Source organism: Fonsecaea nubica (genome assembly GCF_001646965.1).
Source record: "Fonsecaea nubica strain CBS 269.64 chromosome Unknown Scaff56, whole genome shotgun sequence".
In the NCBI taxonomy this organism is placed as follows: Eukaryota; Fungi; Ascomycota; class Eurotiomycetes; order Chaetothyriales; family Herpotrichiellaceae; genus Fonsecaea; species Fonsecaea nubica.
In genome coordinates this window covers 15707-36074 of record NW_019173729.1, presented here as the reverse complement: position 1 = coordinate 36074, position 20368 = coordinate 15707, and the positions used below count along the sequence as shown (strand labels likewise).

Below are 20368 nucleotides of genomic sequence, written 5' to 3'. Positions count from 1 at the left end.
GTGCAACAAGAGCCGCCCAGGTTTGCTCCATCGTCTGTTCCATCGAGAAGATACTGGGTTGACTAGTGTGTAACAGGACCCCTGAGAACCTCGTACTCGTAGGGTTTATCGAAGCAATGCCATGAAGAGTCCCGTGCCGTACAGAGATAGTCTGAGAGGCAGCATCCTCGGCCCAGGCGAGCGCCTAGAGGCAACTGTTTACTGATCCTTTCCCAAAAGTATGAGTGTACCTGACTTGTATGGCGAGTGTCTTGAACGGATGGGTCGCTGATGTGGTTCAGCCGAGATCCAGTGGACATGACCTCTTGTTTTCACCCGAAGGATTTGGGGGCTATTATTAGGGAACGATAGGTGGTAGTACTTGTAGTCGGTACTGTGGGACATGTGTTCTGATTGATCAAATAGGCAAACACAACAACGGTAGCGATAGGTTGGTTCAGATGAAGTGGCGCAGCGCAGGGAAAATGGCCAGTTTCGGTTTCCAGACCAGGAGGCGAAACGCGCGGATCATTCATGCCAAGCCTTTTCGGGGAATTACCACGAGGGAAAAAGCTTGAAATGGGGCCAAACCTCGGGGCCAAATTTCAAGTCCAGCCATCTACAAAGTATGTATAAGATAAAGCAAGAGTAGGTGTCAGAATATTGTCAATGTGATTGGCATTGGAATATGCCATTGATGCTGCCTTTTGGGATTGATGCTCTAGAGTCAATCACTTGTACCATCGGCTCATGCTGTTCCCACGGTGCTGGTCGTGATACCAGGTATGCGAGAACGCTTGGCCTCGTCATGAATACGCATCATTCCATATGCATCGCGGTCTCATATGCTGCCCTTGCTGATCTCTCAGACGTTACGGTCAACGTAACTCTGGACCATCCCCTCTATCGTCGGTTCGTACTCCACCAGCTTCACATCTCCGCTTTCCTCATCCAACACAGTGTTCACCTGCACAAATACCTTGCGAGGGGTCTTTTTCTTCAGCACAATCGGTCTCGCTTTCTCGGCCCACCAATCATCTACATTCGTAATGTCGTCGTACATCTTCTTCCCAGCTTCAAAGTCAGCAGTCGCCTTGTATATGTGTAGCTTTTGCAAATAGGCCTCGACCGCTGGACGTCCATGGGATAGGATTTTGCTCCGATCAAGGTGGATTTCGAGGTCGTCGGGATTCTTGATGTCGCCGTTCCCAGATTTGAGCTCGCAGAAGTTCCCACCAGCATCCATGAACGTGCGGAGGATGGAGAAGCGAGCCTGCATGTGCGCTTGGCCCCATTTTCGAGACTTCGGATCCCAGTATTCCAACGCGGCCACTCCGGCACGTGCCATTTGCAGATACGCCACGTACAGAACGTCTCCGGCCTCGTTTCCAATATCTTCCTTGCCATTGCCAAATCCAAAGATTTGCAAAATCTCAAAGTCGCAGGAGAGAGCCATCGCAACGCATTCAGCGCGGCACTCTTCGTATGATGAAGCAATCGACCCAAAGACGCTAGACCAGGTCTGACCAGGTTTATAGTATGAGGTGATTGGTTTCTTGGTGACCGGGCTGACCGGTGGGTTTTTAATATCGAAGTTGAACTCTCCAGGGGCTGTCTCCTGGAGCAACTTGCCACAACCGTGTCCAAGCAGTTCATGGATGCCCACCTGGACCTCGAAAGCAGGATCGCGATATTTGCGGAAGAGCTCGTCGTCTTGTTTGCGGATGAAAGGAATCGGCTCATTGGGAGCTTTCGCACTGAGGACGTTTCCGAGGCTCACATTCTTGAAGCCCTCATTCTGTCTGATGAAATCGTAGTTCGGGATGTTGATGCCGGCGGGTATGCCACTCCCTGCGAAGCTGAGCACCTCCAATGAAGTAAAGTCTGGGCTCAGAAACTTGTCTTTCTCGAATTCCTTGCTCCACGGTAACTTGGGAATCATGCTTGGTGCTGCGTCGACAAGTTTGCCAAAAGCGCGTGTTCGTTCTTGATTCACCATAGCAACAAAGCCTTCCCACTCACCGCGGACACCTTGAGGGTCTCGATAAGTCTCGACAAATCCTATGTCTGTCTCGACCATGGGTTTCTTGTCTTTGATCCACCAGCGCTGTGATTCCACAAATCCCTGAATGCTACCAGTTCCAAAGGACCTCGCGTACTCGTCGAGCATCTTTTCTTCGACCTCATTGGCGGCATACTTCCTCGCCTTCTTGATTTCGAGGGTGATCTTGGCCATCTCTTCCTGGTAATCCCCAAAACGAAGATGCAACTTTTTGCCACTGAGTTTTCCTGGCAAGTCAATTAATGAAACATCGCCCAGATCGCGCTCTGACGGAGGCGGGTTCGAGATCGCGGAGGCTATGAGCAACTCGAAATCTCCGGATTCCAGCTTCCGCAATCTGGTGTTCTCGATCAGCAGCTTCTTCTCCTCGAGCGCGTCTCCGACGATGGATATCTCCTCCTTGGTTATTGTTGGTGAATCTGGGTAATATGCTGTCATATGGCCTGCCTCTGGATATCCGAGGTGCATCAGAGCCGCGTCCTTGGTCTCGTATATACCTCCTCCCGTCTGCGTGGCCTTCTCATAGAGCTTTTTGCAGTCATCGTTCACATTACAGAGCTTCTTGAGATCTTCGGGTGAGAGTCTCGGTATGAACTTGGAGTCTCCGAAGCCTTTGTAGTTGCCCGTATTCCCTAAGAACTGGGCAGCGTACTCGAGCCATAGGGTAATATTGGGGGACGAGACCGATGTATCGGCGGAGAGTTTCTTGTAGTCACCGTTACAAGCACGGTGTAGGGCAAGGATGAGATCGTAGATGACGGGAGATTCGGGCGACACTTGTGCTAGCGTTACTCGAGTGCCATGGAAAGAAGCACGACTCAGATGATGAGCATATCGCTTGTGTTTGGGCGAAAGAGCGGCGAAGTGAGGGGCAATCTCTAGGCGGACGACGGTTGGAGGATTGTCCGCAAGGTAGTGGGAACGGAGGGATGGATCCATGTTTGCACTGGCAGAAGGGGCACTGTAGAGTTGTGAAGTGAGCTGGGAAATCCTACGTACGAGCCTTTGGAGAGGCGACGAGGAGACTCGCATGTAGAAGAAGTCAGTACATACCTAGGCACATCTGTTGACTGCGGGACGAGGCTGGAAGTGCGTGATGTGCTCAATGGAGGACAAGCAAACATACCCACAAGGACAAACATGCCAAGAGTATTTGTAGAGTTATTTTTGACCTCGGGGAAACTACAGCCTCGCCATGACTATAGACACGCATTCTCATCGGCTTTGTCTATCTCGATCCGCTTAGGAGATTGGAAAGGAGACAGACACATATCAGCTTGAGAAATGCTAGGCGTTAGTAGAGGTTCTGGCATTTCAAACTCAGGCCGTGACGATTTTGATTCATGTACGGCGATCCCAACTCGTTGATAGGGTCCAAATCAAATCCCATCACTCTAGGGACTCGTATTCTTGAATATCGCTGCAGGAACTCCAGCACAGCAAGTTCGTGATCCAGTCACGCAGCTACAAAGCGAGGAAGTCGTAGGACGTAGTGTATGTCAGTTTTGGACCGATCACCGTCATGTCGAGTGATGCCGATGATACGCCACCTCCCGACAGTCGCTCGACACTGACATTTTCTTCATGCGCATCAGACCATATCTTATGTAGAACGTGTTCTTTGACGCGATACTGGAAGGTCGAGAAGGGTTCGTGATCGTGAATTATGGTTGAACTGACGTCTGATTCTGAATCCAAGTCCGACTCGTGTGCGACGACAAGTATTCGTGAAGGAGGAGTGGAAGTGGTTTGGAAGTTACGGTCGATAGCTGGGCTAGGATCCGAAGCCAAATCCGAGCATGAGCTGTTCTTGGGAGTGGCCATGGCTACTCTTTTGGGGAGAATAATGTGGTATGTCAGATGCACGAGGACACCGACCACAGATGGTCACGCATTGAGCCACTCCTGCCCAGGCTGAGCGACGCCGAACGAGGGTGAACCAGCAACAGTCACATCGCTTGTTGTGCAACAAAGAGTGATCAAGAATTACTATTATATTATACCAACATTGATTCTCTTCATACTTGAAGACATCAGGCTCAATATAAGGCCACGCATTGCTCTCTTTACCTTTCTCCCCTCATCATCTTGGCCAGATTCTGGAAAAGCGTCCTCCGCTTCTCAACAACATCGTTAAAGGTCTCTGCTGATCCCACCGCTCCTATGACAATCTGATCACTTCCTGAAACGAGCCCGTCATAGGCAGCCTGCGTGAACTTGTCGATTGGCATTCCCAACGCCCGTCCTTTGTCAGCGCCCATGTAGTCATGGAGTTCCGCTGCTAGCTGTTAGCGTCTCACTCAAGTGGCGGAAGACAAAAACCCACTTTGAACAGGAGGTGGGGATATCTCGATGACCTTGACTGTGGAATTTCGTAATTGATCACGGAGGCAGAGGACTGTAGAATCGGGCATGCTAGGTTAGCCTAGAAATATGAAAATACAGGCACGACTTTGGGCTTGATGTCGTGCGAAGGTCTCATCCCGTGGAAAGTTCGCAGCCCAGGGGCTTTAGTCGTGGCAAGGGGATAGTTTTCGACGGACAATAGAAGCATGCGGAATGTCCTGTGTCTGGGAGTCTCATACCGTGAGAAATCTCATTTAGGATGAAACATTAACTCGGAGAGGGTAAAAAGGTGACAAAGGTAAAGTTAGAGGATTAAGGCTCTTGTACCATAGAGTGTCGCAAATAGTGTAACTAGTTCTAATGCCTATGCCGATTCACTGGAAAAACATATATAGCCGGATAAGTCTATGCGGAGGCCTTCCGGGACATGATACAGCGATTATAATAGGAGTAGTAAGATAGTAGTGCGGGACTGGAGCCTGTCGACAGACTGAAAGTGAACGAAAAGTGAGATGACGCTAGGCTCTGTTTTAGCTTGAGACTCCTATATCCCTTTACGGGCTGGGATCATTACTGCCTCACCGGCAGCTCGAGTTCTTCGTTCTTCACTACAAATTTTACATCACCTGGGCCCAGAATCAGCAAAAACACCCAATTTGGCGACCGAAGACAGCGACTGACGTGCTACAGAAGTATCCAACTTGCAGACGTTACCAGAGGGAATGGCTGAATCTCCTGCACAGACGGGTGAGAAAACCGGAGTCGGTAACGATGTGGCAGACGATACAGCTTCAGATCAAATGACCGCGCAGCGAGATGGCTCTAATGGCGATCGGACCGAGAGCCAGCCAGACATGAACAAGTCTTCCGACGCGGTCGAAATTGGAGAGGAATCCCCTACGGTCTTAACTGAAGGCACAAGACCAGTTTCTCGAGAAATGCGTGCCCCATTCCCGCATGGCTACGTGTTCGGCCCTGTGGAAGGGGGACAGTGGTTCACTTTTGAACAAATATGTGAAGCGGTGGATGGCTGGGACATGAACATGCGGGATACCAAGATTGAAGAAAACCTGGCCAGAATGAACTGGAAAAGTATCCGGGAAGTGCAAATGCCACGGGGCGAGACGAGGGCTGACACTCCCGAGTTGCTCAGGCTAAAAGGTGCTCAGTTACAGATCAAAGGAGACACTCATCAGGCCACAAAGGATGAAGAACCGAAATCGAGCAAGCGCCCGAGGAAGGAGGCGAAAGATTCAACACCAACGGCCGAGAACGTGTCGAAGAAACCCAAAACTAACAGATCGCAGAAAGTCACTACTGATTCTACGGCATTGGAGATTACGATGATTGATCCATCAAAGAGATTGGGTATCTTTCGCGACGGCGAGATGGCCAAGCTGGAGTTGGCAGGGCTCGAGATGCCAGTTGACAACGCCCCAGCTAAGGAGAAGCGGAAATTCAAAGCAGCAATTGTGTCAGCAGTTGGGGCAACGGAGAAAATGTACCCAGAAGAGACTTGGTACAAGCCCTGGACGTGGGCACTTGAAGTGTACGCGGGTGTGAGACAAAGTAAAGACGTTGGGGATATTAGCGTTCGCGAGATGATGGAGGGGGCGAGACTGACACTTCCGCAAATCGATGAGGAACGGGGCAGAGAAGATGAAGTAGCGGGAGATTCGACAGCCTCAATTCAGGGCCTTGGGGGGAGCGAGACCAACAAGATGAGTACAGCCAGCAAATACCTTCTTCGGAATATCGGCTACGCAGTCACACAGAGGAAGTTGAAGACGTTTAATCCAGACGGTACCTCAAAGACGAAGAAGAAGATATCTGATGCGGAAAGATACCCCAAATTAAGCAGAGACCACCCAAACTGGAAAAAGGCGTTCACAAAGGAACAGATCGAGGAGATCATCAACACATACAGATCCGATAAGCAAGAGAGACACAAAAATGCTCCCGCCTACTTTGACAATCGAGGATTCTTAAGACTATCGAAGGAGTTGAACAACACGATCATTGAGGAATGGGTCGAAAAAGCGCAGCCGCTTTTGAGGGTACGTCAGGAATGGCTACAAACATGTGATGAGAACTCGTCAGAAGATCGCGGAGAGCCCCAATGGCCAGACGATCTGTGGCCTGAGAAGGTGGTCCGGGGACTGCTTGCGAATGCCACAAACACTCTAGGGAGGTTACATTCCCAAGGCTTGTTGAATGCAAAGGGCAATTATCGGGAAGCGCCTCTGAAGAAGGTCGGAAATCTCCACGATGCATCCGGGAGATTTGTGCGCACCTCGGATCTACCCGGTGGTCTGAGGCCAGTGAATAAGTTGGGGACGAACGAATGTATAGCGATGGTACTTGGACAGCATATCGACGAGAACGCCAAAGGAGATCCAAAGCAAAGACTGGACATCGCGAGAAGCACTTTCAACAAAGCAGTATTATCCTTCGCGGAAGACAAGGTGAGGATCGACGAATCAATCCAGGCAGTGTTGAAATCGATCAAAGAAAAGGCCCGGGATGATGCGGAAGAACTCAGGGAATCGACCCCGTCGGATGATAGTGGTCAAGATTCAACCCACTTGTGGTTCAACCGACTGGCCAGTATGGAAATGCTTGACAACGAAGTTGATCGATACGTGAGACAGCTAGAGGTCGCGAATAAGGGCTATCACAATTTGTATATCCAGGTCCTGGCATCGGCACGGAGTCTATGGAGAGAGACCCACCCAATGGAGGATTTCATGGAAAGCGCTCGAGAATTAGAGAATGAGGACCCGCGGGAAGCTAAGGGACGAGAACCTGAAGAGATGATACGGCTGCGGGCTAAAGAGCTCCAAGATATTGAATTCGTGACGGGGCTCGAAAGACACGATTGTGGCGCCATTGGCGAGCGGGCATATTGTCAACCATGTTTGAGCTTTAGGGGAAGCGATCATCTACTGGCAAAAGACTTCGACACCAAAGTCCAGATGAACTCACACGACTATATGCTCGATGACCCAGAAAATTGGGAAGAATCGTCCGGGTGGGATTCCTCGGAGTCGGAGGCTGATGCAAATAATGTGTTCGTGGACAAGAAAGAAGCAGATGACCTGTTACGAGACATGGCAACAGAAGAGGAGACGACGATGACGACCAGACTGCGCCCTCGAAAGTCAAGCATGCTCAAGAATGTGATACAGTGTGCATTGGGTGTGGTTGAGAGAGCTTCAGTACCTGAGGAACTTATCAACATGCAACTGGACGTGGCGCGAGACATTCATGACCGTGAGGACTCATGAAGTGAGGAAGAACAGGGCTCGGACGTCTCGAACGGTACGAATACACCGGCCTAAACCTATTGAAGAGACCTTGACGAACAGTAGCCTTGGCATGGCGCACGTTCAATCGATGAGATCCGGAGCGAGATGTGCTGCAGGAGGGTGGTTCGAGAAGGGGAGAGTGGATAGTGGAGTCGCTCCATGGCGCGAGACTAGAGTAATGGAGCCATGAATGGAGAGACCGACATGGACATATGCTTACGAGACGCATGTAAACGCACGGACTGAGACTGGTGACTACCACCACTACATAGCTTTACTGTCCTTGGAGCTGAAATACTAGAATCTATCATTTCTATCTCATATCTATTTGCGCTGCCTGATATGGACTGTAGGATGCCTGAAGTAGTCGTAACATCAATGAGTGTTGGTTGAGCACTTCGACACCGTCGAATCTCGCTGTGTTGTTGGTAAATTCATGCCGTATGATATCATATTTCCGTCGAAAAGAACCGCAGATAACATCCCGATTGCACGCAGCTGACTTGGGTCAACTCCTTTATCGCTCACCGCGCAACGTCTCTACCGTGTGTCTCCACGGTAATGCGAGTCACTTCATCTTGCGGGAGGTGGTGCACCTCTTTGAGGTACTGGGAGAGTGTGCATGGTGAGGGAAACGATGCCGTCGATTTGCACTTTAACTGAAGGGGACAAGGGTGGGGACCTGAAACCTTTGGCTAGGAGCCAGGACCACGGCGACCAGTCTTTGCGCCGACTGGTCCTAAGAGTTCCTCTGCCTGGCGGATTGCTTCATCTCTAGAAAGACTGTGTTTTTTCTGTAGGTGATCACGTAGCTTGGCGGGGCCTGAGAAGCTCTCAAGACAAGCATCGTGCGGACATGGCTTAAGCACCGCCCGTGGTGGGCGGCGTATCACAGCTCCCAGTAACTCTTCTGCCTGGCGGATTGCTTCATCTCTAGAAAGACTGTGTTTTTTCTGTAGGTGATCACGTAGCTTTGTGGTGCCTGAGAAGCTCTCAAGACAAGCATCGTGCGGACATGGCTTAAGCACCACCTGTGATGGGCGGCGTATCATAGCTCCCAGTAACTCTTCTGCACGTCGGAGTGCGTCATCTTTGGGAATGCCATGTTTCTTGAAGAGATGATCTCGTAGTTTTCCAGGCGCGTCGAACGACGCGGTCGATTCGCAGTTGGCCTGTGGACACTGGATACCTTTCGACGCCAGAGGTTTGCGCCGCTCTGGCCTCTCCACAAGTTCATCGATCTGGGCCCGGTTGAGAAAATGTACTCTCTTGAGGTGTTGATTGAGGTTGCCTATCAGCGTGAACCGAGTCTCTGAGCCACAAACATCGGACAATGGACACTTTCTTGGCTCCGCGAGAGTCCAGTGAACTGCTTTTTGGTGGCGAACATATTCCTGCCAGGTGTTATACACGGGAGAGTCTTCAGCTTCCGGATTACAACCAGATTGGCACTTCATTGGTTTGAAGTCATGAATCCGACTCTTGTGGGCAACGAGGGAACCACGCTTTGTAAATTTCATCTCACAACCCGGCTCATCGCATCGAAGTTTCTCGTCGGATTCGTCTTCAGTATCAGGCCCAGTGCAAAAGGCCTGATGAACGTCCAAGTCGGAGAGTAGCCAATAGAAAGAGCCACAGCCCAATCGACAAAAACGCTTGAGTCTTGTGGGTGCATTACGGGAGTTACCCACCGGGAAGTATTTGGCGACTTCATCGGATGCCATCTTATGAAGAGGCTTACTGGTGACAAATTCATTGATTGCGGCGAAGTGTGCAATCCAGGCGAGTCCAGTCATCAACCATGGCTGGTGGTCAGGGCCAGGCGGAGACTCGTGGCTGACATCATCCGAGTCATCGTCATCACCCTCTTCCGGAGACTGATCAGATATTGCCAGGGCAAGAAACTGTTGGTTGAAATCTTCCTGGGCCTGTAAATCGACCGCGTCGTTTCCGTCCGATCTCTCAGACGCTGAAGAGCCCCAGAGAATGTCTTCAAGTGCAGTGAGCTGCTGCGCGTCGACCTCCTCAGATTCTTCGTCCGAATCCGTTGCAGCACTCTCTTGATCTAGACCGTCGACATGGTCATCGACATGGGCATTCCAGCCGGGTTGGGGGACCGTTCTATAATGATTGGCTTGTGGCTGGTCGACCATCTGCTGGTCTTCGAACAATCGCGCACCAAGGAGATCGATCTCAGAAGGAGGCTTCGTAGCAGTATGGTCCTCGAAAATTGCCGCAGCAGGTCCTTGTGTAGTATCCATGCCAAGAGCAGGAGCATTTGAGGGCATGAAAAGAGCTGTGTCCCCGGATAGATGTCAGTTCCAATGGGGTTAATTGAACGCGTCGTAGGTTACTTACCTGGGTCGATGGCTGACGAGTCAGTGGAGGATTGTGATGCGTTCATCTCGGACCGTGAAAGCTCTCGAAGCGGTTGGCGGCCTGTTGGAATGGTATCCAGATGGCCAGAGGGCGGAGCCGTCGGCGGGTCCTTCAGTACCTCTACAGGCTTCATTCCCGTCTTCGACTTCTTGTTGGGAACATTAGTAGACGGCTGGGGCAGACGCTTTTTGAGTGGACCATTGTGTATTGATTCGCGTCGAATAATGTCAGCTGTATCCTGTCGAAGCTGTCTGGTGGCATCGACCGGGTCGATTCCATCCTCCTCGAGACGCTTATTGATGCGGTAAGTAGAGATTCTCTGGGCTCTCACAGTGGGGAGAATATCGTCATATGTTACTTTTTTGAGTTCAGGAGCCATGCGATCCTGAAAAGAGTCCTTTGTCCGCGCGGTGAGGAGATCCTCTTGTACAGGACCAGCGTAACGATCCGTGACTCCTCTGCCCAAAGAGGCTCGGGTGTGGCCGAGACCAGCCGCCACATTGTTATCGGAAACTCCCTTGAAAGTTTTGCTGAGATGAGCAAGATCTCGTGCGGTACCACGACGAAGATCTCTGGCGTTGACTTTCTCAAGAATGCCGGCAACTCCTGCCATTCTTCTGACCCCTCTTTTGATCTGTGATACGGGAGCAGGAGTGCCGAGCTGCAGTCTTTGATCTGCACCCACGGAACAGAGCACGGGTTGATCGGGGTATTTCCACCTGATACGCTTGCCGCGCGAAGCCAATGCATCTTTAAGCACATCGCTAATGGTGTTGCCATAGCAGAATCCGTTTCGCAGGGCGTGAACAAGCAATAATTTGACTGTACATGCACAACTGTGTTCGCCTTGCTCCAGGCTGTCGAAGAAGACAGTCTTATCGTCGTTCAGAGAACCCCTATGACCGGTCAGTAAGCGGCTGAAACCGACGCAGTCGACTCGAGCATTGTGGGAACAAACTCACTTGTGACCCTTGGTAAACTTCAGGATCAGTTTTGCACGGATGTTCCGAACCTCGCCTAATTCGTCAGCGATCACCTGCAGGTTGACACAGTCCCAGGTTAAGCAAGACATTCCCTTAGGGGCGTCGGAACTCTTGGCAACATCTCCAGGTCTGCAAGAGCACGCCACTGTGAGAGCAACACCCAGACAGTGGAGGATAACGATATCCCAGTTCTGACATCCACTTTCCACAGTAGATCGGATGTACATGGTCAGCATGCGGACAACGACGCTGAATCCCAACCAATTTCTCTCTTGCCAATATCCTTTGATCAAATTCCCTTGTGTAACCTGCTCTTCAAGGTATGTTTTTATCTTGGCCATGTCGGAGGAGGTATAGTTCTCTTTCCAGTCGGGGTACTGAAACCTGAGGTAGATGTTCGTCGCTCTCCAGACCTGCAGAACAGTACGAAAGCTGGGTGCGGGTTTGTCTCGACTGCCTGGCTTCATTCTTTTCACAGTAGTGGCAATGTAGCGGAATATGATCTGGCCAGAGGGACAAATAGCCGGACTGGAATGAAGATATCAGTAACGATTGACTGTAGTGAGGTAAGAGGCTGTACACACTCATGATTGATGAGCTTGAAATAGCCAAGGATCATATTCTTCGTCTTTGCACGCATGTAGGCAGAGCCAACAGTGCCATCAAGGAAGTCAATGTTCTTGTAGGCTTGCTTGGATTCGACGCGGTCGACAAATTGGTTTTCGATCATGCTCAAGAGTGAATCTTCGCCAGCTTTTGCGTAGCGACGATGTACAACCGGTTGGCTGCCAAGGACTGCTTGAGCAAAGTCTTCATCATCCGAGTCAAACTCATCGATGTCCATATTGGCTAGAGAGGCCATTGTGAGACGTGGGCATAAGGAGGGCCACCTCTTTGTCGTGCAGGTGGCCACCTTAGGGAGGACACTGGTCAGAGATGATGCAGCAACGGTACGAGACAGATTCCAAACAATCAAACTCAGGCGGAGATAGCATACCCAGCAAAGGTAGCGACACGCAGTCAGTGAAGGTGAGGAGTGAATGTGAAGGTGAAAGGAAAATGAGGAAGTAGCTAATATGGTGGTGAATTGGTGATGGCAGTGCCAAAGAGACCTTAGCTACCCACCTTCCTGCCTCACAAAGGCTTTGTCTCGCACCTTCCATCTTCAACAAGTTGGTTCCTCTCTTTTTCTCTTCATTAGTTATCCACTTTCAGTCCATTGGTAGAAGGAATCGACGCTGTCGGTCTTCATCCCCCGTACAGCCACCGCAATGGCGCCTCAAGCTCCTTCAAAAGAGGCAGTCCGAGCAGGCAAGACCGCTGCGCAGGAGCAGATCCCTAACCTGGCTTTCAACCTCTTTGGGAAGGCCATGGAAGACAAATGCACCGAGCGAGATAAACACCAAGTCATTGTCGCTCGCAATGCCTCCACCACCAGTTGGTCCGATGTCATCGAGAAAAACAAGGAAGACACCGCAACAGCCGAACAACCCATCTTCCGCCCAAGCATGGACTTCACCATGCGTGAGCAGGATACCAAAGCCCCCCAGGTTGGTACTGGGCAGTTCCTCGTGGTCGGCTATGCCAAAGCGAACCTCGACAAGAAGTATCGATCACAAGACCCAGGAGTCACCAAACAGATCGTGGGGGTCTTCAAACCGAATGAGATTCTGCCCTGGGAAGATGACAAACATCCCACCAGCTATGTCGTCACTCCCATCCTCGACTTCTCCCCCGAGCAGCTGAAGCTCTATGTGCTCCTGAAGCCAGATAAGGGGCTATGCACTCCATATTCGCTGGCCAAAGACGATGTCTTCTTCCGATTTGAATATCGAGATACCGAGCCCAACGTCTCGAAGAGGAGAACCTCATGGAGAAAGAATATCTCACAACACTCTGTCCGAGTCGGCTTGCAGATGAAACCCTCGGCGAAACAAGAAGCATTCAAACGAGCATTGAACGTCGGCAAGGTTATCGTCGATTCCCACGAGGACTGTGGCAACGAGATGAAGGTGCTGATGATGGCCTTCAAGAAGAGTCACGACGACTGGTTGCTTCAAGAGATGAAGAGGCTTATGAAGAGGATTAATGTTGACATCGCCTACCGGCCACTACAATCGAAGCCGGCACTCCAAAGCTTTGTCGATAACGACGACACGGTCGATTTCACGAATGAATGGGCAGCTGGTGTGGTTCAAGAGGTTTCGGGACTTTGGCCCGACGTGCAAGATATGACTGCGGAGAGAGTAATTATTTTGCAGCGACTGATGCACGAGCAGGGTGCAGAAATCAAAAACTTCCAACTCAAAGGGCTCCTAGCTGAGGGTATGTATCGGCTAAAACAGCAGGCAAACATTGAAAACATCATGGATGAAGAAGGATTCGTCAAAGATCTGGTCTCTACCCTCGACAGAACTCTGGGGAAGGAGGCACAACCCAAACCGACTGCGTCGAATATGGACGAACAGTCACAGGACGCTCTACTTGCTGCTGTTGGGGCAAAGCTACAGTCAATCTTAGATTACTACTATTCTTTCTCCGCCAAGCTGAATTCGCAATTCGGGGACCATGTCTTGGAAGGTGCGGGGCCTGCTGATTTCTGGGTCAAGTATGCAGAGGCACCAGACACTGACTCTGCCCGGCTTGCCTTTAATCACGTCGCGAAATTCCTTGTCGCCGAGTTTACACACGTTCTGAGCGAAGGGGTGGTGAAACCTGTTCATAACATAGTGGAGATTCTGGGGCGTCTGGACCTGTCTCCTAGTTGAACTGCAAGGGATGTACTTGATCGAGGTGAGGAGAGAGAAAGACGATATCACGGCGAGGGGACATTGGAAATGCAGATGCAAATAGGCATGTCGTCTTGTACGCAAGTTCAAGTTACAAAAAATGGATATCTTGAGTAGCAACGAAGGCCAGCAATCCTATTTTGTAGTGTTTAGAAAGGAGTGTGTCTAATAACTAGCAGTTCTTGTAAAGTGCCTCTTCCTCACCTTAGCGACCATCAGGCGGGGAGACTAAATAGTCTCGTGCCGCAGCACAGTAGCACATCCATCCAGCACCCAAGTTGTTGCGATACCGGAGAAATAGGGATAGAAAGAACCCAGTGGTCAGCGCAAAAACAAGAACGTCCCGAGAACAGAAACACCGCGCAAAAACCGTCCGCGTCGAAACCAGCCACGCGAACGCCAACTCCAGCCAATGTTTCATACGCCAGCACCGCCAGTGTCGTTCTTTTTTTTTTTGGATTATTTGGTGAAAATGATTATCGAAAAATGGTCGCAGATGGTTGAAGTTTCTCTTCCGCCGATGAGTCGTCACTGAAAGAGCATCTCGTGCCAGCTCCAGTCTTGATTTAGCTCGCCACAAACATCAAAGGATCGATGTGAAGCATCGGAATCAGGACGCATCTCCTTCGCTGGATTCGTCGTCTGCCCGTCCAAGGAGGTTACTGCCGAGGATCATCTGTTGCAGTATGGTAGCGTTTGAGTTAGCTTCTTCTCCCTCCGAAGAGAGGCTGTCAGTATCATTGTTGTCCACTATCTCCTCCTTGATACGCCGCGGAGATCTTTTGGCTTTGGAGACTTTCAAGGCCGTCTGCGAAGGCTGACTATGCTCACCCATCCCATGATGCGAGACGCCCAGCCACAATTTTGAGATCTCCGCATATGCTCCACCCATTTCCTCCGCGTCTCGTCCCGCAGAGCCCATCAAGAAGTCACGAGTGTCTCCGATCAGCATATTATGAAGCGTAAGCAGCATCTCGTCTCTCTGCTCTCGCTTCTTCTTTTCTTCAAGGTATTCTTTCTTCAGCGAATAAAGCTCGGATGTCTGGTCTCTGACTATGGCTCGCATTTCCTCGATTTGACGTGCTAGAGCGCTGGTGTCTGTGTCCGGATGAGCCTTTATGGTTGACAGCTGGGCGTTAAAGGCCTTCAACATCGCGTCCATCTTTTGATCCTGAATGTGTCTGTTTTTAGCTAGTTCCAAAGTTCCGGATTGAAGGGCCGACCGCGTCACATCCGTCCGTTCCTGTGTCTTCCGATTCTGAGTGGTGTAGTTGTTTTGCAGCACTAGAACAACACCCTCACGGGCCCCCAGTTCATTAAGGGGACGGATATCACCATCTCCTGGACCGGTTTTCAAGAACTTTCCCGTGGTAGGGTCGCGATTTTCCTCAAGCTTTGGCAAAGCCTTCTTCCTGATTCTTCCTTCGCTGTTGATCATCCCATGAGTTGATAGTCTGGCTACAGTCTCATTGTACCTCGCCAGGAGACCGACCATCACTTCAATAGGGATCATATCTTTCGGGAATTCCCCCTTTCCGATCTCCTCCAACCGAGCAACCCATTCTTTGACAAGGTCGAGGCCCGGACCTTTCAGGTATATGTTGCCGCGGTTACCGAAATACTTCGGAAGTAATTCATGACGTGTCGTTTTCTGAAAAGGATACTCCTTGATAAAAGCATAAAGCTCGGCCTTGGTGACAACTTTTGACCAGTTTGGATGGTTAGAAGGTAGAGTTGGGTAACGCACAGAATCCGGTATTCGAGCCTTCTTTTGATCCTGCAAAGCCAACCCTTCTCGAATGAGCGAATTCGTCGTCATAGCAACCTTCGATCCCCTTGGAGCAGGGTTCCTTCGTTGACTACCCAACATATTCATGGATTCTAGGTATTCCCTGGCAACCTGGCCGCCCCCTCGGCTCTTTTGACCATCCTCCACCTGCGAATCACTCTCTTCAGCTGAGTACTGACTTGAATCCCGGCGTCTCGTGCCATCCAAGAGTTGTTGGATATTAACTGCAGTTTCTCCCTCATCCAGCTGTCGAATTCCGAGGGATTTCTCGACTTGCTGAGAAGTCCACTGCCACCAACTTTCCGTCATGTGTCTGTTCTCGGTGACCATGATTGCGGACGATAGGGCTGCATCGAAGCGGAGTTTCTCTGATCGGGGAGCATCGGAGGCGGGAATAGTAAGGCCTGCTACCTTGAGAACCACCTGATCGCCTTCTAAGAATATCCCGAGATCTCGCGCCACATCCTTTCCCTTCTTCTGAAGTCCCTCAGTGATCTTCGAGATTTCCAAAGCGGTGGACTGATCATGGATCTTCTTTGCTCTCCCCTTCGGCACGCCCTTACCCTGGTCGTCAAGAGATTTACTCTTCTTCGATGTGCCTTGCTTGTCTTGAGTGTCTTGATTTGATGCGGCTTTTCTCTTCTTTTGTTGATTTTCGCTGATGGGCGGGCGGCTTCGTGGTTTCCCATCGCGAAACGCCTCATCAATTCCCTTGCTGATGGCTGTACGAAGTGCATCTGCATTGAATAAGGATCTCACCGAAGGGGGAGCATCTCGTGCCGGAGACTGTCTCGAAGGGTTAGAAGGTATGTTCACCTGGGCACAGGCAGTTCCATCGCGCTCTCCTGGTTCCACCGGCTCAAGGGTGTCTCCAGAAGTCGTGTCTCGTGCCGTGAAGCATTCCCTATCAGTGACGAGTGGGTTCGCTCCGGTATCAGTCGTATTGTCGCATTCCTGGTTCACCACGGTCTCATCCGCCATCCAGCTTCGTGACGCCTTCGTCTTTTGAGGCATTATGAGATACTCTAAAGGCCACAAGGACGTCTCGTGCCAATGTCTTTCTGCAGGGTTGAAGTGGGTCTGATGTGGGCCAACGTCAAGAAATCAGAGCTGCGCGGTCAGGGTGCTTCGGTCGCGATCAAATGAGCAAATATGGAGCGTTTCACGTCTACGTGACCGTCTCGCGGGTGAGTGTAGCAAGGTTATCCTGTTCTCAGTGTCAGCGTCGGATCTTTAGGTGTGATAGGCGCCTCACAGGTGTCAATTCGACGAGGTCGGTTCGATCTGTAGGTTGGCGGCGAAGATACTGGGTTCCGAGGCCGAAAATAACAATAATAACTGGAAAGAAGGTCAAAATCAAAGAAGTGTAAGAGGAAAAGACGTGAAGTAGAGCAGGAAGAAGAGGAAGACGAGGAAGAAGGGAGGAGGGTGACGGGGGCCGCGGTGAGCCTTCCACGACGTCAAAGTAAGAGATCTCTACTGACATGTGAAATTGTGCTCCTCCCCTCCAGCGAGGCCTGACCGCAAGATCGCAGTCGGTGCGAGACAGCAAACACAGATCTTTTGCCTGGCAGTCAAGACGTTGGAATGGTCAAAGACATGCTGCTAACGACACACCCAGCCAGCGTACACTCTTCCCCATAGCTAACATCAACAATAACCGATGCGGCACGAGACGGCGATGATTTCCGAAGAGCCAGGATACAAGGCGCTTTCTGATATGGGTCGACTGAGAACCCGTCTGGCGCGAGACGGAGATGGTTTCTGAAGAGCCAGGATACAAGGCGCTTTCTGATATGGGTCGACTGAGAACCCGTCTGGCGCGAGACGGAGATGGTTTCTGAAGAGCCAGTATACAAGGCGCTTTCTAATATGGGTCGACTGAGAACCCGTCTGGCGCGAGACGGAGATGGTTTCTGAAGAGCCAGGATAAAAGGCGCTTTCTAATATGGGCTGACTGAGAACCCGTATGGTACGAGAGGAAGGGTGTTTCAACAAGATCAGTCAACATATCACAGCAGAAAACGTACTTTTTAGTGAATTCTAGGGCTGCAAGTCACAAATCGGTTCACGTGATGTATTACGATAGCACCTGTGTTCTTCGACACCATAGCGAGAAGAGTAATCCAAGTTTGTGATGATGTAGCGCTCTCCAGGACTGCAAAGCTTGAAGATGTTTCATTGACGCCAAAAATGATGCTAGAACGACGCTGTCGACTCTGCGAATGGATGTGCCTCTCCGCTCATTCTTTGAGGTGACTTGACTCAGAGAAGGAGATCCAAAATCCTCGGCTGTTCATCGTGTCGATGGACCAACGGCGCCATCAAACGATCGTTGATAGCCTTCTTTCTCAGCTGCACACGCATAATTTCCTGATCTATTTCACTGTTCTCTGCCTCCAAACGGATGTATTTGACCTCTGATTGTTGATTGATGCGGTAAGCACGGCAAACCAACTGCTCTTCGTTGTTGATATTCCACCAGGGTTCCATCTGAATGATACAAGAAACGCTGACAATGTTGATACCGTAAGCCCCTGACATTGCTTAGTTAGTAAAGCTCTGATTTTTGTCGTCAGTATGCACCACTTACCCGAGCCTGCAGTAATCAGCAAAGGGACGCATGGTGGTTCAGTATCCAGTTTCCGCAAGATGAATGTTCGCTTGAGGGGGGGGATGGAACCATCGAATCGGACCGCGTCGATTCCGTATTTTCTTCTGAGAACCTCTGCCACGATGTCGAGCAACTTGAGGGAGGTCGAGCATATAGCGATCTTCTCCGTTGGATATTGTTGACGAAACCAGTCGTACGTGGTCAAGGCTGCTCGAACACGGGCTGAGCATTGCTCCAGGAACTGGTCTCTTTTCACGAGTTCCAGCCAGAGTGCTCGCTCGTTTTGATCGATATCCTCGCTTGTGATTGTCCGTTTCCCTAGCACGGGCGTCTTGTTGTTGGTTTTGTCATTGTTAGATGTATCTCTAGGCTTCTTCATCTTCTTCATCTTCTTGTTCCCATTGGGTATTTCCGCGAGAAGTAGAGGATGCGCAGCAGCTGCGCGAGCCTTAGCAGCGTAGACCATAGCTCGACTCTTTGAATCATGGTTGCCTTTCCTTTTCTGACCAGAGTAATCTTGGCCCCCCTGTGCAGCTCTGGCACTCTCTTCTTTGTACTTCTTTGTGAATGCTGCAACTAAATTGACATCGAACTGATCCAGTTGAAAGCGGAAAGACCAGCACCGTAGGCCATGTAACCTTGATGCGGCAAAGGCGTCTAAAGGACGAGCAACCAGGAACTCCTGGAGGAACCGCTGGAGAAGTCTCGTTTCGATGATACCAGGATAGTTTTCATCAGCATTGGTGCCGCAAAAAGTACGCATAAAGTCAGCATGAGTTTTCCAGGGGATTCCCTTCACGTAATCAGTGTATCCACTGAATGCCGTCCATTTATTATGCGCTGCCGTACCGGAGAGGCACACTATTGAAGTTGTCGGAAGTAGTTTGACGGCTTGATGTCTTTTCCCAGAACGTTTACTAATACATTGTGCCTCGTCAAAGACAGTGCGCTTGATTGGGCGCTGTATCGTTACATGCAGGGGAGAGAACAGTGCTGAAGTGGGCCGCTTGGGTAATTGTGAGCGCTTTCGTCCATCTCGTACCGCATTAACGTGGGCTTCGATGCGGGACTGGAACGTTCTGATTGACCTTGAGGATGCTTCCAGAAACTCGTATGTGACCACAATGATGTCGTAGCCCTGCGAAAGGAGCCAAGTGGCAGAAATTCGTGAGTCAGTCAGCCAATATGCGCGAAGACCATATTCCTTGCCAAGTGAGAATCAGCTTGCTGATCTGTATTCGAGGCCGTCGATTTGGGGCTGAAACTCACCTCGTCAAAGTATCGATGGATATCTCTAACCCATTGTGCACAGACGCTGGCAGGTGCCACAACCAGAGACATTCCAGGCTCGTCTTTTCTCATCCACAATGCAAGCGTGGTTGTCAGCGTTTTACCCATTCCCATACGATCACCGAGAAAGAAGAATTTGAATGGCCCTTCCAAACACCAGTCCATTTGAGCCGCGCCTTTCAATTGATAGTCATATGGTTTGACCACCATGCCAACAGGTGTTGGAAGGGGCTTGATCGAGTGCATTTGCATCTAGAAACAACGGTCAGCACGTCCGATCGAGAAGGGCATTGATGATCTCACAATCATATCCACCCAATGCTTGCCCAAATACTCTGCAACGTGCCACACTTCGCCGTTTACCCAAAGCCTGCGATCAGAAGTTCCACGGATGAGGATATCCTCGTCTTCGAAAGTGTCGTCGGCCGCGGGATGTAGGTCGACCATGGGTTCGTCCTGGATATCTTCTTCCTCCTCGTCGACATCCATGTCTGGAAATCCGAAGGTGGGGGGTGCAGCGAATTCGGCGCCGTGGATATTCCGGGTATTGCCGTGGCTTGCGAGCTCTTCCTCCTCCTGTGCGGTACCTACGAGATAAGTGCCGGGTCGAAGGTCTTCGGTGTATCTGCGGGTCCACACTTCCAACTGATCGGTGGTGATAATATAATTGTTTGAGTGGACATGGATGTCATTTATCTGTTGGATGATAGCTTCAACCTGGATAGGGAGCCTGCGACTCTCTGACGCCATGGTCCAGGCGGTAGGTAGTGCAAATCGATAGACAGGTGTTTCATAAAAAAGAGTGAGAATGAGGTTCCCAAGAATGAAA

General features: G+C 50.6%; 8 protein-coding genes across 8 annotated transcripts; 2 read left to right on the top strand and 6 right to left on the bottom strand.

Annotated features, from left to right (window-relative positions):
- Positions 1-844: 844 nt before the first annotated feature.
- AYO20_07734 (hypothetical protein) lies at positions 845-2980 on the bottom strand (the record flags this gene model as incomplete). Its single annotated transcript, XM_022646019.1, has 1 exon — positions 845-2980. One exon carries the CDS (start codon positions 2978-2980, stop codon positions 845-847), a length of 2136 nt encoding a protein of 711 aa, XP_022497958.1.
- Positions 2981-3505: 525 nt separating this feature from the next.
- Positions 3506-3865, bottom strand: AYO20_07733 (dihydroneopterin aldolase; the record flags this gene model as incomplete). The annotated part of the gene is made up of 1 exon (XM_022646018.1): positions 3506-3865. One exon carries the CDS (start codon positions 3863-3865, stop codon positions 3506-3508), a length of 360 nt encoding a protein of 119 aa, XP_022497957.1.
- A 242-nt stretch (positions 3866-4107) lies between these two features.
- Positions 4108-4455, bottom strand: AYO20_07732 (hypothetical protein; the record flags this gene model as incomplete). Its single annotated transcript, XM_022646017.1, has 2 exons — positions 4108-4319; positions 4368-4455. The coding sequence occupies 2 exons, from the start codon at positions 4453-4455 to the stop codon at positions 4108-4110; spliced, it is 300 nt and encodes a 99-aa protein (XP_022497956.1).
- Positions 4456-5109: 654 nt separating this feature from the next.
- AYO20_07731 (Pro-apoptotic serine protease) lies at positions 5110-7674 on the top strand (the record flags this gene model as incomplete). The annotated part of the gene is made up of 1 exon (XM_022646016.1): positions 5110-7674. One exon carries the CDS (start codon positions 5110-5112, stop codon positions 7672-7674), a length of 2565 nt encoding a protein of 854 aa, XP_022497955.1.
- A 716-nt stretch (positions 7675-8390) lies between these two features.
- On the bottom strand, positions 8391-11919 carry AYO20_07730 (hypothetical protein; the record flags this gene model as incomplete). The annotated part of the gene is made up of 4 exons (XM_022646015.1): positions 8391-9991; positions 10054-10970; positions 11037-11585; positions 11642-11919. 4 exons carry the CDS (start codon positions 11917-11919, stop codon positions 8391-8393), a joined length of 3345 nt encoding a protein of 1114 aa, XP_022497954.1.
- A 409-nt stretch (positions 11920-12328) lies between these two features.
- Positions 12329-13825, top strand: AYO20_07729 (hypothetical protein; the record flags this gene model as incomplete). The annotated part of the gene is made up of 1 exon (XM_022646014.1): positions 12329-13825. The coding sequence occupies one exon, from the start codon at positions 12329-12331 to the stop codon at positions 13823-13825; it is 1497 nt and encodes a 498-aa protein (XP_022497953.1).
- Positions 13826-14456: 631 nt separating this feature from the next.
- AYO20_07728 (hypothetical protein) lies at positions 14457-16649 on the bottom strand (the record flags this gene model as incomplete). The annotated part of the gene is made up of 1 exon (XM_022646013.1): positions 14457-16649. One exon carries the CDS (start codon positions 16647-16649, stop codon positions 14457-14459), a length of 2193 nt encoding a protein of 730 aa, XP_022497952.1.
- A 1251-nt stretch (positions 16650-17900) lies between these two features.
- On the bottom strand, positions 17901-20289 carry AYO20_07727 (hypothetical protein; the record flags this gene model as incomplete). Its single annotated transcript, XM_022646012.1, has 4 exons — positions 17901-18172; positions 18229-19453; positions 19519-19791; positions 19843-20289. The coding sequence occupies 4 exons, from the start codon at positions 20287-20289 to the stop codon at positions 17901-17903; spliced, it is 2217 nt and encodes a 738-aa protein (XP_022497951.1).
- Positions 20290-20368: the final 79 nt, after the last annotated feature.